The sequence below is a fragment of the Oncorhynchus nerka genome, linkage group LG9b, assembly GCF_034236695.1.
Source record: "Oncorhynchus nerka isolate Pitt River linkage group LG9b, Oner_Uvic_2.0, whole genome shotgun sequence".
NCBI lineage: Eukaryota > Metazoa > Chordata > Actinopteri > Salmoniformes > Salmonidae > Oncorhynchus > Oncorhynchus nerka.
In genome coordinates, this window is record NC_088424.1 from 28366712 (window position 1) to 28383004 (window position 16293).

The 16293-nt window shown below is 39.7% G+C and overlaps 1 protein-coding gene across 6 annotated transcripts in view; it reads left to right on the forward strand.

The window, feature by feature from the left end:
- The first annotated feature begins 3847 nt into the window (after positions 1-3847).
- The window catches only part of LOC115114547 (dystrobrevin alpha), a 38665-nt gene continuing 26219 nt past the window's right edge, over positions 3848-16293 (forward strand). For 2 of the 6 annotated variants that reach the window (XM_065013484.1, XM_065013486.1), the window contains exons 1-9: positions 5703-5943; positions 9618-9685; positions 10012-10092; positions 11178-11391; positions 13456-13541; positions 14129-14283; positions 14503-14608; positions 15044-15210; positions 15584-15708. In XM_065013484.1, the coding sequence (XP_064869556.1) occupies positions 5927-5943; positions 9618-9685; positions 10012-10092; positions 11178-11391; positions 13456-13541; positions 14129-14283; positions 14503-14608; positions 15044-15210; positions 15584-15708 (1019 nt within the window). In that variant the 5' untranslated portion in view covers positions 5703-5926. Of the gene's footprint in view, positions 4088-5701; positions 5944-9617; positions 9686-10011; positions 10093-11177; positions 11392-13455; positions 13542-14128; positions 14284-14502; positions 14609-15043; positions 15211-15583; positions 15709-16293 lie in introns of those variants that run through there. The other 4 variants (XM_029642876.2, XM_029642879.2, XM_065013485.1 and 1 more) reach the window with 3 other exon arrangements.

The following is a 16293-nucleotide window of genomic DNA, read 5'->3' on the forward strand; positions in this document are numbered from 1 at the left end:
CTTCCCGTGTCACATGGTTGCTAAGCAACAAGCAAAGGGCTGCATTCAAGAGCAGTAGTAGAGGTTTGTTCACTGTACTTTATAATGTGACAAATAATAACCCCTCACGGCTTCTCGAGGCCCTTTGCATGGCACAGGCATTGCTCGTCTGCCATCTAAATTAGTGGGACATATTATGCGTTGTATTAATTCAGAGGAACGTTTTCACCAAGGTTAGGCTAAAGTCTAGACATTTTGAGACACTATAACAGCATTTTAGGATGATAAGTTGCATGAAGTTTCCCAGTGAAACTGTTTGGCTGACTAGAGGAATAACAAATGTAATTATACTAGGGTAAGAAAGGCTTGTTGTGGAAATGAGTCATGAAGCAAGTTAGCCTATGAATGAAAGGACAATGGGGCATCACATTTGTGCTTAAGCAGCAATTGCACATGCATTCATTACAAGTACAACATAAAAATGATCTGTTTGTTGATCATTAATTGATGAGATACCAACACAATACATGTCACTTCCTACTGGCAATCAATGCCATTTCCACTTAAAGCACAATTGAATGCTCTAGAAGTTAAACAAAATAAGGAGCAGACATTATATGCCTACCATTCTTAGATCTGTGAGACAGGTTCTAAGATAGGGCAGGGTCAATAAGACCTTAACTGGATACTGGTATGGAAGCATGCAAGACAGGACTATCACAAAATATATAGATTGTATTACAAATATAGTAAAGTACGCCAGTTTACTGAGCAGGCGTAATTTGATGTCACCAAAGGTCATTTACAGTTTTACAAAGGCCTGAAACAAAACACAGCCAATTTTATGTGGAAGCACAGCAAACTGATTTTCTGTGCAACACAGCAAACACAATATTCAACAGGGATTCAATATCAAAGGTCTAACAGACTAAAGTGTTACGTGAATAAAACTGCACGCTCTCTCAATCCCCCCTCCCCCTCCAAAAAAAACAGTAAGCTATTAAACACAATACATACCTCTGCTGCTCTCAAGTTCACTCCACTCGACACAGCCACCATTTATTTTTTAGGTTGTTTTTTAACCTTCATTTAAGCAGGGGGTCATGCTGAGACCGCAGTCTCTTTCGCACATGAGCTCTGCATGAACACACCAATAAACAACAATTACACTATACATATCTATAAACACATCAATTACACCCCACTGGCACAGACGTCAATTCAACGTCTATTCCACGTTGGTTCAACGTAATTTCCTTGAAATTACGTGGAAACAACGTTGATTCAACCAGTGTGTGCCCAGTAGGACAAAATATGAAAAGCAAAACAACCATATGAAACAAACACATTCTTAAGTAAAGTTTCAAGTTGTAATGTCACGTGCACAAGTACAGTGAAATGTCTTTCTTAACCCAACAATGCAGTAATCAATATCAATGTAGTACTAAAAATAACATAAGGCAGAACAAAAACACACACATACAAAGAATTAAGAAGAACACAATAAGTAAGTAACCTATATACAGGGTCAGTTCCAATCCCATATTTACAATGTGCAGGGATATTGCAGCAATAGACATCAGGATATATGATAAACAAAGTAGCAGCAGCGTTTATGATTATTGTATGTGAGTGTGTGTGTGTGAGCAAATTAAGTGTGTGTGTGTGTGTGTGTGTGTGTGTGTGTGTGTGTGTGTGTGTGTGTGTGTGTGTGTGTGTGTGTGTGTGTGTGTGTGTGTGTGTGTGTGTGTGTGTGTAACTCTGTTGTGTGTCGCACTGCTTTGCTTTATCTTGGCCAGGTCGCAGTTGTAAATGAGAACTTGTTCTCAACTGGCCTACCTGGTTAAATAAAGGTGAAATAAATCAAATAAAAAACTCAGTTCGTGTAGCCATTTTGTTAGCTATTTAGCAGTCTTATGGCTTGGGGATAGAAGCTGTTCAGGAGCCTGTTGGTGATTTGATGCACCGGTTGCTGTGCTGAAGCAGAGGCCCTCTGACATCAAAGCAGAGGCCCTCTAACATATGCCTAAATTGGAAACCTGATCTCAGAGCATTTTGTGTTATTCTGTACGTAAATCTGAGACATTTGGCTAAGTTTAGGAGTTAGGTTAAAGGGTTAGGGTTAGCTAAAAGGTTAAGGTTAGGGTTAGGGGAAGGATTAGCTTAAAGGATTAAGGCTATCTGGATATTAAGGCTACCTGGCTATCACTTTTTTTGGTTACTCCCTGATTCCATATGTGTTATTTCATAGTGTTGATGTCTTCACTATTATTCTACAATGTAGAAAATAGTAAAAAATAATAAAAAGAATGAGTAGGTGTGTCCAAACTTTTGACTGGTACTGTATATATATTTATATATATACACACTACCGTTCAAAAGTTTGGGGTCACCTAGAAATGTCCTTGTTTTTTAAAGAAAAGCACATTTGTTGTCCATTAAAATAATCAAATTGATCAGAAATACAGTGTAGACATAATTAATGTTGTAAATGACTATTGTAGCTGGAAACGGCTGATTTTTTATACATACATAGGTGTACAGAGGCCCATTATCAGCAACCATCACTCCTGTGTTCCAATGGCACATTGTGTTAGCTAATCCAAGTTTATCATTTTAAAAGGTTAATTGATCATTAGAAAACCCTTTTGCAATTATATTATCACAGCTGAAAACTGTTGTTCTGATTAAAGAAGCAATAAGTGGGAGGCCCCAGTGCACAACTGAACAAGAGGACAAGTACATTAGAGTGTCTAGTTTGAGAAACAGACACCTCACAAGTCCTCAACTGGCAACTTCATTAAATAGTATCCGCAAAACACAAGTCTCAACGTCAACAGTGAAGAGGCGACTCCGGGATGCTGGCCTTCTAGGCAGAGTTCCCCTGTCCAGTGTCTGTGTTATTTTGCCCATCTTAATCTTTTATTTTTATTGGTCAGTCTGAGATATGGATTTTTCTTTGCAACTCTGCCTAGAAGGCCAGCATCCCAGAGTCGCCTCATCCCTGTTGACGTTGAGACTGGAGTTTTGCGGGTGCTATTTCATGAAGCTGCCAGTTGAGAACTTGTGAGGCATCTGTTTCTCAAACTAGACACTCTAATGTACTTGTCTTCTTGCTCAGTTGTGCACCGGGGCCTCCCACTCCTCTTTCTATTCTGGTTAGAGCCAGTTTGCGTTGTTCTATGAAGGGAGTAGTACACCGCGTTGTTCGAGATCTTCAGTTTCTTGGCAATTTCTCGCATGGAATAGCCTTCATTTTTCAGAACAAGAATAGACTGGCTAGGTTCAGAAGAAAGGTATTTGTTTTTGGCCATTTTGAGCCTGTTATCGAACCCACAAATGCTGATGCTCCAGATACTCACCCAGTCTAAAGAAGGCCAATTTTATTGCTTATTTAATCAGAACAACAGTTTTCAGCTGTGCTAACATAATTGCAAAAGGGTTTTCAAATGATCAATTAGCCTTTTAAAATTATAAACTTGGATTAGCTAACACAATGTGCCATTGGAACACAAGAGTGATGGTTGCTGACAATGGGCCTCTGTAAGCATATATATATTCCATAAAAAATCTGCCGTTTCCGGCTAAGATAGTCATTTACAACATTAACAATGTCTGTATTTCTGATCAATTTGATGTTATTTTAATGGACAAAAAAATGCGCTTCCATTTAAAAAACAAGGACATTTCTGTGTCCCCAAACTTTTGAATAATGATAATAATAAAACAATCTGATGGGGATTGTTTCCAGACACGGCACGTATACTTCCTGTGCATTGTAGTCATGGTGGGTTGAATCATTATGTGTTTATATGTTTCTTTTGTCAACTTCAATACAGTATAGTACATTGGCGCAAGTTAAGAGATTCCGCATTACGTCATCGGCAGAGGCCACATACTCGAAGCAAATGTTGGGTAGTGCTAACATTACGCGAACATTTCGAATACAGCGCCACGGCAAAAAGCGTTAGTAATAACAGGATTAGCAGCGTTCTAGGTGTAATGGTGAATTGATCTAAATGAATCGTAATCATACATATGGATACGGCTGACACTTCAATTCCTGGAGGTAAACAATGCAGTTTTATGACCATGCCTCGATATCCTGGTAAGTATAGACAGCACAAATGCACTGCAACATCGGTAGTGAAACGACATTATCACTCGTTTAAAATCCAAGTTACTGTGTAGTGGGAACTAGTGAGATCGAGAAAAAAATGTATCACGAGGCAAAATGCATGCCAATTAATAGGGTTAAACTATTGACTATTTGGATGTTGTAAAAATGACACCGTTATGTCGCTCATTTGTAGGGATGCTTCTGTCGTTACAGGGATACAGGTTATTTTGCAATCGATGTGCATATAAATCTGTCATCTGCTGCCTGTTGCCTTTCTTCACTCATCATGTATGTTTGACAAAAACATTGAAATATCATACTGTTTCTCAATTCTTTCTGAAATACACTAGAGCTGAGCATGATCCATTCTAGATAAAATAATCTAGTCATTGACATGGCCATCATGGCTGGTTGTAAAACTGTAATGGCATCATTAACCAACAGTTTGGTATAGAGTGCATACATTTCCTACCCATCCAGTTGTTTCTGTTGCAGAGATTACCTGAAGCAGCTTCACTAATCACCAGTATAAAGTTGCCAGTATCAGTTTTTTTCCTCCATCAAGGAGTTCACGTTGGAACACAGTGTCAGTTCAGGAACCACACAGTTCTATTCAGGAACAACAACCATAAACACGTCAAGAACACTCGTGAGTTTTTGTCTTGTGGAGCCATGACCCTTGGCCTCTTTGCAATGTCTCTGAGTTGTACCAGTTCAGTGCTGTCTGCCCAGGTCAGAGGCCCCACGAGCAGATAACTGACTGGGGCAACTCAGAGACATGCAGTGTCCAGTGTAATAGACTCCCAGACAGACAACATAAGACTGTTTAGACTTCTTATTAACTGACTATATAGGCTGCTATAAATACACCATTTCAATATGTGATGTGCTTTTTTGTTGGTGATTTCTGTACAGTTAACTTCATAACTGAACAAAGTAGACAGCTCTACACCCAGCTCTACACTGTGGATGGAAATCAGGTGCCAACATCAATTATATTCTAATGATGTAAAAATAACACTGGGCAATCAGTGGATGAAAGTAAATACATGAACAGCTGCAATATGTAGCTTATGACTCAGTCTGCTATGGGCATATGCAGGGTCACAATTCAAGCAACTGCTCGTGTCCCGGAAATACTGTATGACAACCTGATCCAAGTAGTTTAAGAATATACATGAAAAACACCATAGTCTCCTGTGCTTTTCTTTCTTCGCCTGTGGTAAATATAGAGCCATAATATAAACAAGGGACTTATAAGGGAATGGTTCAGCGGGCCTGGAACTCAGTTAATAACTGGGCAAGAGAGTATATATCCCCTGCAGCAATAAATGTGATCATTTTAATAACGCTGAGAGAAACAGACTTTATAGCCTCAGTTTGATTCTGGCAGAGGTGGAGAGTTACAAGTCATCTACAATGTTTAGTTTATGGTGTACGATGATTTGCTCGTTTCAGGGCAGTTATTTTCTAATACTGCAAGTGTATTTGACACTGGCACAGAGCAAGAGTAATGCTTGCTGGGCAGGCGCCAAGCGAGAGATTGGAAGGGACTGCAACTGGAGAGCCAGCAAATCTGTACAAGAATGTGGAGCCTGCTCATTTGAAGTTAAAGATAGAGGCAGCAGCACAAGCTGTGTCCTGACCGTTTCTAATTTCAGATATCTGACTGTTGCTAAGCTAACCACCGTCCAACTGAGGCTAGCTACTTTTGTTGTCATGCTTGCCTGGTAGAGAGGGCTTCATACTCTGTACAGTTGTTAAGAAAGACAAACCTTTGGAGTAGCACACAGACAGACAAGGAGAAGGAGAAGGAAACAGAGGAACATGGTACATTCTGAAGGGTACGTTCAACATTGACAAGTTTGTAATCTCCTGATTTGTGTTGCTTGTAGTTTTCAATCTCCACCAGGGGAATAGTAGTTTGTGTCAATCTTAGTTATTTATTTCACAGTTTAAAAATAGCCTTTGTAAGGTCAAATACTTAGCACAAGAACTTGTCTCTGTTACTTTTGTGATATGAAAAGGGAGTTTGAGTATGTTAACATGTTATTATTAGTTAGTTATGTGTTTCTGTACTACTGTATATGAGACATCTACCGTAGATTGCTCTTGGATGATTGATGAATTATTAACTAAAAAGTGTTTTACATTGTTGTTACTTACTTCAACTCAAACTTTACATTACACACAGATCATTTTTGTTTACAGTCATCTTTATTGTATAAATACCGTGTCTAATGAATTCAGTATTTTTTTAACCAATTTTACCCAGTGTTACCATAGAGGGCGTAACTCTGCAGAAAAGGATCTGTGTGCAGAAAAATAGTTGTCATCTTTGTTTATGGGTACAGTACCTTGAATTAGACTTTGTAATGAAACATTTGGAAGTTCCTGCATAATATTAGCATATTTATCACTTTCAATTATATAAATTCTAAAGTCTTATTTGTTGAAAATTGGCCCGTCTTAGTAGAACGAGTGTAATGAGTCAAAGTTGTTTATAATATCTGTTCTCATTGTATAATTGACAAGTTCTATCCTAGTTTTATTCTATTTGTAATTACAATGTTTTCAAATCCTGATTCAAACATTAGTGGTGCCTGTTAGATCTTCAAGAGAAAATGTATGACGAGAGGGTGGTGAAAAACATTGCTCCACAAACTTGGACCACTCTAAGGGGATACGAAGACATTGCACCCTATTTATTTTATTTTATGGACAATGGAGTGACGAGATTCTTTGTTACTATGGCAACTTAGCACATGACTATGTGTATTAGACAGCCTTGGACAGTGCAGCTAGGCATGGTGTGAGCGTTCGCTCACTCTGCCACTCTGCCCCCTGTGAAACACTCTTCCTTGTCTCACTCAGGTTTTTCAATGCCCTGACTTTTGTTTGCATACTTACATGTTTTAGTGTGTCCTGAAGGTCAACCGGTAAGAACCTATCTGTCATCAGTGTTAGAGTCCCTCTTGGCTGCACAGACTGTTTTTTGCTGTTTTAAAGCTCATTTCCTGCAATTCTACACATTTTACCATTGGGCAGAGATCATATTTTACACTTTTAAAGCTAGTTTCCTGTAATTCTACAACAACAAAAAATCATGGTGCTGAGAGAACATTTTCAGTTAAAGCTAATTTCCTGCAATTCTACACATTTGGACATGTGAAGTAACTGTCCAGTGAAAATCTAACTTTTAAAAGTTCATATTCTGTTAACTCATACCCAAATAATATTGTTGACTCAACCTATACTCGCATTTGTGGCCAAAGCATAAATTGGAGACAAACCCCATCTCAAACTTGCATCTTAAACAGAGCGTTTAAAAAATGCTTGCTTTTTTTCTCTTAAGCCTTGTTCACATGGCAGTTTGAATTGACTCAAATCCTATTTTTTTGGCATATCCCACTTGAATCTGTTCTTTTTCCTGCATTCCCGAACAGACAAAAAGCACATGGAATTGTATATTTCAAGCCACATTTCAAACCACTTTCATAGGTTCTTTTGAAATCAGATACAAATTTGATTCCTGGCCATACGGCTTGTGTCTGAACGGTCAAATCTGATTTATTTGCCCTAAAGTGGGTTTTACACTGTTATTTGGTATATCTTGTTGCTTGCTAGTTACTCTGTTGACAGTTTGACAAGAACATGTGGTAGCTAACTAGCTTGTTCATTGTTTATAAACAAATTAGTTAATGTGCTAGAAAGCTAAACCGCTACCTAGATAGATAGTTGACTGCTGTGGCTAGACAAAAATAACTAATTTTGAAAGTTGGATCATCTTATCCTTTAAGGCTTTAAAAGTGTTCTTATACTTTGATTTTGAACATTCAAAGCAAATGGGAAACGTCCATGGCAGGCATTGTTGTCACCTTAGCTTGCAACATAACTTCTGAGTTGAGGAAGCACAAGCACCACCACCAATCAGCTTACACCACTAGCGTAGCCATGTTAGCAAATAACTGCTATCTGAACACACACAAATCCCATTTGCCACTTGTAAATTTGCCATTTGGACAGTCGATATTCCAAAACGGATTTGAAAAAAAAAAACGTATTTGAGCATTAAGTCCTGCAGTGTGACCAAGGCTATAGAATATGATGTCATACTACTGAGAAATATGAGCTGGCCAATCAGTGGTCTTGGGGAGAGTGAGCTGGCCAATCAGTGGTCTACTGTATTCATATTTTTAATGACTGGTATATGCCCACACCATTCTGTTGTTAGGGTACACCCACACCATTCTGTTGTTGGGGTACACCCATACCATTCTGTTGTTGGGGTACACCCATAACATTCTGTTGTTGGGGTACACCCATACCATGCTGTTGTTGGGGTACACCCATAACTGTTGTTGGGTAATTCTTCTGTTGTTGGGGTAAACCCACACCATTCTGTTGTTGGGGTACACCCATACCATTCTGTTGTTGGGGTACACCCATACCATTCTGTTGTTGGGGTACACCCATACCATTCTGTTGTTGGGGTACACCCATAACAATTCTGTTGTTAGGGTAAACCCACACCATTCTGTTGTTGGGGTACAACCATACCATTCTGTTGTTGGGGTACACCCATACCATTCTGTTGTTGGGGTACACCCATACCATTCTGTTGTTGGGGTACACCCATACCATTCCGACATAGAACATCTGCTTTTTAACATACTTAGCTACCAGTTTTTGGAAGGAAAACTATTTCACGCATATTGTAGGTAATTATAGGTCATATTTCATAGGAACCTGGAAACACTGGACAGTTTTGTTAGTTCTCAAAGATTACCTTATTTAAAATGCATAGCTCCATTATCTTTTCTACATACTGTACAGCATATTTAGTTTTAGTCATTTAAGTTTACAATGAAAACATTTTACATCATATTTTTTGGAGTGGCTGCCACAATTTAAATACATTTAGAGGAAACACTGGTCATGCATGCCACCATTTATTCAAGTGAAGATGGGCAGTGTGAGGAGGTAAAAAATGGCCCTAAGTGTCAATAATTTTACAGATGATGTTTAGTGATGGCCTCTTGGAACTACTGATACAGTATCTTGTTCGGATTCAGGCAATGAAGTGAATTTAGAAAATAGTGTGTGGATAGTGACATCAAGTGGATGATGATACAGTATGTAGAGTGTAATGGTGGTGATAGCCAAGGGGATAGTGTTGCGCTTGTTGAATAGTGTGTTTAACTCTGTACTGAGGGCTTGCTAAATGCATCGAGTCAGTAGGACCGTAGGACATACTGTACATGATAGAAGTTACAGCTGAGCAGTAGCACTACTATGTGAATAATACTACAACTACTAACAAGCTGTTGAGTTAGTAGTGTTACATTCATGTATTCAAATGGCAAAATGATTACCTGGGAAGCACTATATTTTGCTGCACACATTCATCCATTACAAAGGTATCACTATTAGAAAGTAAACTGTCATATCCAGTGATGTAATCCTGCTAAGTCATTACTAATGAATAGTCACTCAGTTTTCCTCTCCTTCGGATCAGAATGATTGAAGATCGTGGGAGGAGTGGCGACATCATGGCGGAGAGACGACAACTGTTCGCAGAGATGCGTAAGTGTCCAGGGCCATCTCTAAAGAGAGACACACATTCCAAGTATTATAACTATAGTATACATAATAATGTTATTAATGACATTTACCAAGTCATTTACTAGGTTACTTCTATAAAATATTAATATCATTAGCATCCAGTATAGGCCTACACAGAAGAACAGCGTTCATTCGGAAAACTAGACAGACATCTAGTGTTAATGTCCACATGAATAGCCTATGAGCAACACTTTTCTCCCAAGAGCTCCGCACAGTCTATCCTCAGCAGCATTCCTGTGTTACTGTCTTTCATATTGCCTTTCACAATTAATGTATTTTTCCTACAGGGGCACAAGAGTTGGATTCCATAAGATTGTCCACATATAGAACTGCTTGCAAACTCAGATTCGTTCAGAAGAAATGCAATCGTGAGTATGGTGTGATATCCTGTTTGATAGTAATAGTTGTGAGTATGGTGTGATATCCTGTGTTTGATAGTAATAGTCGTGAGTATGGTGTGATATCCTGTGTTTGATAGTAATAGTTGTGAGTATGGTGTGATATCCTGTGTTTGATAGTAATAGTTGTGAGTATGGTGTGATATCCTGTGTTTGATAGTAATAGTTGTGAGTATGGTGTGATATCCTGTGTTTGATAGTAATAGTCGTGAGTATGGTGTGATATCCTGTGTTTGATAGTAATAGTTGTGAGTATGGTGTGATATCCTGTGTTTGATAGTAATAGTTGTGAGTATGGTGTGATATCCTGTGTTTGATAGTAATAGTTGTGAGTATGGTGTGATATCCTGTGTTTGATAGTAATAGTCGTGAGTATGGTGTGATATCCTGTGTTTGATAGTAATAGTCGTGAGTATGGTGTGATATCCTGTGTTTGATAGTAATAGTTGTGAGTATGGTGTGATATCCTGTGTTTGATAGTAATAGTCGTGAGTATGGTGTGATATCCTGTGTTTGATAGTAATAGTTGTGAGTATGGTGTGATATCCTGTGTTTGATAGTAATAGTTGTGAGTATGGTGTGATATCCTGTGTTTGATAGTAATAGTTGTGAGTATGGTGTGATATCCTGTGTTTGATAGTAATAGTCGTGAGTATGGTGTGATATCCTGTGTTTGATAGTAATAGTTGTGAGTATGGTGTGATATCCTGTGTTTGATAGTAATAGTCGTGAGTATGGTGTGATATCCTGTGTTTGATAGTAATAGTTGTGAGTATGGTGTGATATCCTGTGTTTGATAGTAATAGTTGTGAGTATGGTGTGATATCCTGTGTTTGATAGTAATAGTCGTGAGTATGGTGTGATATCCTGTGTTTGATAGTAATAGTCGTGAGTATGGTGTGATATCCTGTGTTTGATAGTAATAGTCGTGAGTATGGTGTGATATCCTGTGTTTGATAGTAATAGTTGTAAAGTTGTCTCTAAAAAATGACCGCTAAAAGAGAACAGTGTACATGCATTTCTATTGGATTCTATTCCATTCTGTTCTTTTACAGTCCATTTGGTGGACATCTGGAACGTGATCGAGGCGTTCAGAGAGAACGGCCTGAACACCATGGACCTCAACACAGAGTTCACTGTGGCTCGCCTGGAAGCAATACTATCGACCATCTTCTACCAGCTCAACAAGCGCATGCCCACCACACACCAGATCAATGTGGAACAGTCCATCAGTCTGCTACTCAACTTTCTCCTGGCTGCCTATGACCCGTGAGTATCCACCATCACCTCATTACTGTGGGACGTTCACTGAGCATGATGATGGGACGTTTTTTTCTCTGTTTTGTGTGTGTGTGTGTGTGTGTGTGTGTGTGTGTGTGTGTGTGTGTGTGTGTGTGTGTGTGCGTGTGTCATTTAATTGAAGGGAAGTGTTGATAGGTGATAAATCTGTCCACAGTACACAGGTCTTTCATGGGAGTATGGAAGTCCAGACTGAATGTTGTTATAACGATGCAATGGTCTCACAATGTTCTTGTGCCATTGATTCATCTTTACTTCTGATGAAAGACAAGAGAAAGTAAACAGCAAAAATTACATAGTGAAGATAAATGCAATTGGGCACTTTTTGCTTGTTTTAAGCGTTATTTTTAATTTATTTAACTAGGCAAGTCAGTTAAGAACAAAGTCTTATTTACAGCCTAGGAACAGTGGGTTAACTGCCTTGGTCAGGGGCAGAATGACACATTTTTACCTTGTCAGCTCAGGGATTTGATGTAGCAACCTTTCGGTTACCGGCCCAACACTCTAACCACTAGGCTACCTGCCGTTCCAGGCAGGTTGCACAGGTATAAGAACTTAAAGGGATACTAAGGATTTTGGCAATGAAGTCCTTTATTTACTTCCCCAGAGTCAGATGAACTCATGGATACCATTTTTAGGTTTCTGAATCCAGTATGAAGGAAGTTAAACATAGTTTTGTGACTACGGTTAGTGCAATGACTGGAATTCTATGGTATTTACTAGCATGCTAGCAGTTACCATAGACATCCAGTCATTTCTCTAATGCTACACTACATGACCAAAAGTTTGTGGACACGAGCTCGTCGAATATCTCATTCCAAAATTATGGGAATGAATATGGAGTTGGTCCCCCCCCTTTGCTGCTATAACAGCCACCACTCTTCTGGGAAGGCTTTCCACTAGATGTTGGAACATTGCTGTAGAGACTTGCTTCCATTTAGCCACAAGTGCATTAGTGAGGTCAGGCACTGATGTTGGGTGATTAGGCCTGGCTCGCAATCGGCATTCCAATTCATCCCAAAGGTATTCGATGGGGTTGAGGTCAGGGCTCTGTGCAGGCCAGTCAAGTTCTTCCACACCGATCTCGACAAACCATTTCTGTATGGACCTCGCTTTGTGCACGGGGGCATTGTCATGCTGAAACAGGAAAGGGCCTTTCCCAAACTGTTGCCACAAAGTTGGAAGCACAGAATCATCTAGAATATAATTTTATGCTGTAGCGTTAAGATTTCCCTTCACTGGAACTAAGGGGCCTAGCCCAAACCATGAAAAACAACCCCAGGTCATTATTCCTCCTCCCACCAAACGTTGCAGTTGGCACTATGCATTGGGGCAGGTAGCGTTCTCCTGGCATCCGCCTAACCCAGATTTGTCATCGGACTGTCAGATTGTGAAGCGTAATTCATCACTTCATAGAGCGCGTTTCCACTGCTCCAGAGTCCAATGGCGGCAAACTTTACACCACTCCAGCCCTTCGCTTGGCATCGCGCATGGTGATCTTAGGCTTGTGTGGGGTGCTCTGCCATGGAAACCCATTTCATGAAGCTCTCGACGAACAGTTCTTGTGCTGATGTTGCTTCCAGAGGAAGTTTGGAACCGAGGACAGACGATTTATAAATAAAAAATAAATAAAAAATCCTAATACTGTACCAGGTTGAAAGTCACTGCGCTCTTCAGTATGTTTGTCTATAGATATTGCATGGCTGTGTGCTCAATTTTATACACCTGTCAGCAACAGGTGTGGCTGATATAGCTGAATCCACTGATTTGAAGGGTTGTCCATGTACTTCTGTATATATATTGTAGTTAGCAGTTATGCTAACGCTAGTTAGCAGTTATGCTAACACTAGTTAGCAACTTCCTCCAAACTGCACGCAGGGACATAAAAATGGAATTGACGAGTTCATCTGACGCTGGAGTATCCTTTTAATGTTAAAGTGTTTAAATCATTGCAAGTATTATTCTTAAACTGTATATTCTTGACCTGTTCAAATTATACAAGTACACAAATACTAAACACATTTCCTCTTTTAGGGAAGGCCTCGGAAAAATGTCTGTCTTTGTTGTGAAGATGGCCCTAGCAACCATCTGTGGAGGAAAGATTTTGGATAAATTAAGATGTAAGCTCACCCGTTCATCTTTGTTAAGAATAATACATTAGAGAGAGAATTAACCATTTGCAGAGAATGAATTGTCAATGTTAGCTTTTTGTTAACTTATTAATAGTTATCCTGAACAATTTAAAATGTGTTTAGTCAGTGAAGTCTCTCTCTGTTGAGGAATTTAGTAATACAACAAAATTTGTTTCCAGTGGGTTTTTCCCTTGAAGTCTGTATGCCTGCACTATTGTTCCTAGATGAAAAAGAGAACAGTGGCCCTTAACTCTCCACGGCTGGGAGAAGTCATTATTTATCATCTGAAGGATAGGGTTTATTACATAATCCACCAAATCTAGTGCATCAGACAGCCGCAGCAACTCATGGGGAAAGTAAATGGAAGGTTAGGGTATTTTAGCTTATGTTTTGTGGTAATTACTATGTATTGCTACACAGCTTTAATTTGTTTTTGTTCTTTGTAAATGCAATACACAGCATGATTGCACTGTCTAATGCTGCAATTAGCTAACAATGGTGACAGCTGACAATTAATTTGATAAATTATTTATATATATTTTGCAGTAATGCCTCCTCTCCCATTTTCTTCACAGATATTTTTTCACAGATATCAGACCCTGGTGGCATAATGGTGTACTCCCAATTCGACCAGTTTCTGAGGGAGGTTCTCAAATTGCCAATGACTGTTTTTGAGGGGCCTTCCTTTGGCTATACTGAGCAATCCACAAGAACCTGCTTTGCACAGCAGGTAAGAGTCCCCATCTACACTGAAAAGGAACATACATTTTCAAGTAAATCAATGAATGAATGAATGAATAACACACTATAGGTATAGAGACTGGATGGATGTTGTAATTGTGTATAAAACATCCTTTATAAAACTATATTTTCCTTGTAGTACTAGCTACCCCATATGCATAACCTGTATGTGATGTGTAACTCTGTCCTCTCTACTGCATGTCGACAGAAAAAGGTCTCCCTCAACACATTCCTGGACACGATGATGTCAGATCCTCCTCCTCAGTGTCTGGTGTGGTTACCACTCATGCATCGCTTGGCTAATGTGGAGAATGGTGAGCCATCACCGCCACCACGGCATATTTAACACGTTCCTGGGTAGCACTGGGTATGAATTTTGTCTCACACCATCACATTGAGTCACCACATAGTAGACACACTTGCGCAAACACACACACATACACACCCTTCCACCATCACATCACCCTGCCCAATCCCTCGTGATTGACAAGGTACAAAATTAGTCATTAGTCTCACACACACACTGATGTTCACAGAACACACTCCTTTATTTGAAGAACACTGTCTGAGAGACCTGCAAAACATCCCAGTGCTGTTGTCTTGTATAAAGATATCAGTTGCAAACCAATTTGTGTTTGTATTAACAACGTTTGGGGTGTGTGTGTATATGTACTCCCGTGTGTGTATGTGGACTTGAATGCACATGTTGGTGTGTGTGCCCCCCCACCTTGCCCCCTCCGCCCCTGCAGTGTTTCACCCGGTCGAGTGCTCCTACTGCCACAGTGAGAGTATAATGGGCTTCCGCTACCGCTGCCAACAATGTCATAATTACCAGCTCTGTCAGGACTGCTTCTGGAGGGGGCATGCCAGCGGTTCCCATAGCAACCAGCACCAAATGAAGGAGTACACGTCATGGGTAAGGGGGGTGACGGGGTGGGGAGAGGAGGGGGACGCCAGCCAGCGATTTCTGCTCAGCTTCACCCAACACATTACAGTGCTATAGGGATGGATGATGAAAGTGTAATTTGATTCCCTCACCTGTGGTAAGGAATATTACATGCAGTGTATTTCCCTTGATCTCTGATGTTCTACATGTGGCCAGATACATTTAAATGATATGGATAGGCAGTGGAGAATTGCATTTTATAAATGGATTGTATTGTATGTGCTGTGACATTTTGGTCAGTGGCATCTAATCCTATATGATATTTTGAAAGTAATTACTCTGTTTTAAGTACCTCTTCTTGCCCTCTGAAAGCATACCTAGCGTATGTTTGTGTTTCTCCCAGAAATCGCCTGCTAAGAAGTTATCTAATGCTCTCAGCAAATCACTGAGCTGTGCATCTAGCAGAGAACCTTTACACCCCATGTTTCCTGACATGCCAGAAAAACCTCTGAACCTAGCCCACATTGTGTAAGTATGGAGATATTCTATTCATACAGTATCACTTGTATTCAAGACCACAGTCATCCTATTAAATTCCTGTCAATTTCAGATCCATCCCATAATCCCATACTACAGCCCTGTATCCCCAAAGTAATAACCACAATTGGTAAAAACAGATGTTTCATCTTTGCTCCATTTTTCTTTGTGTGTGTTCTGGAAATGAACAATGTCAATATGAAGCCACGGTCCTTTAGTGCTACAGTATATATTTGATGCATTACTTTTCCAACCCTTAACAGCTAAGCCAAGTCATATGTAGGGTTGCTATATTCCGGGAACTTTCAATAAATGTCCAGGTTTTCCCGAAATACCTGTTGGAAGATACCCGGAATCAGGAGAGAATAAGCAGAAAATGTAAGCCTCCAACCAGGATTTCTGGAAAACCAGGGAATTTATTGAAAGTTCCCAAAATTTAGCAACCCTAGTCAGATGTCTAAGCTGTAGTGTGGAAAAGAGTGGCAATGCATTCTAAGGGCTGAGAATCTGAGACAAATGTTGATTTTGACACCTACGTAGATTATTTTCATGTGAAAGTGAATTCAGTTGTACCAC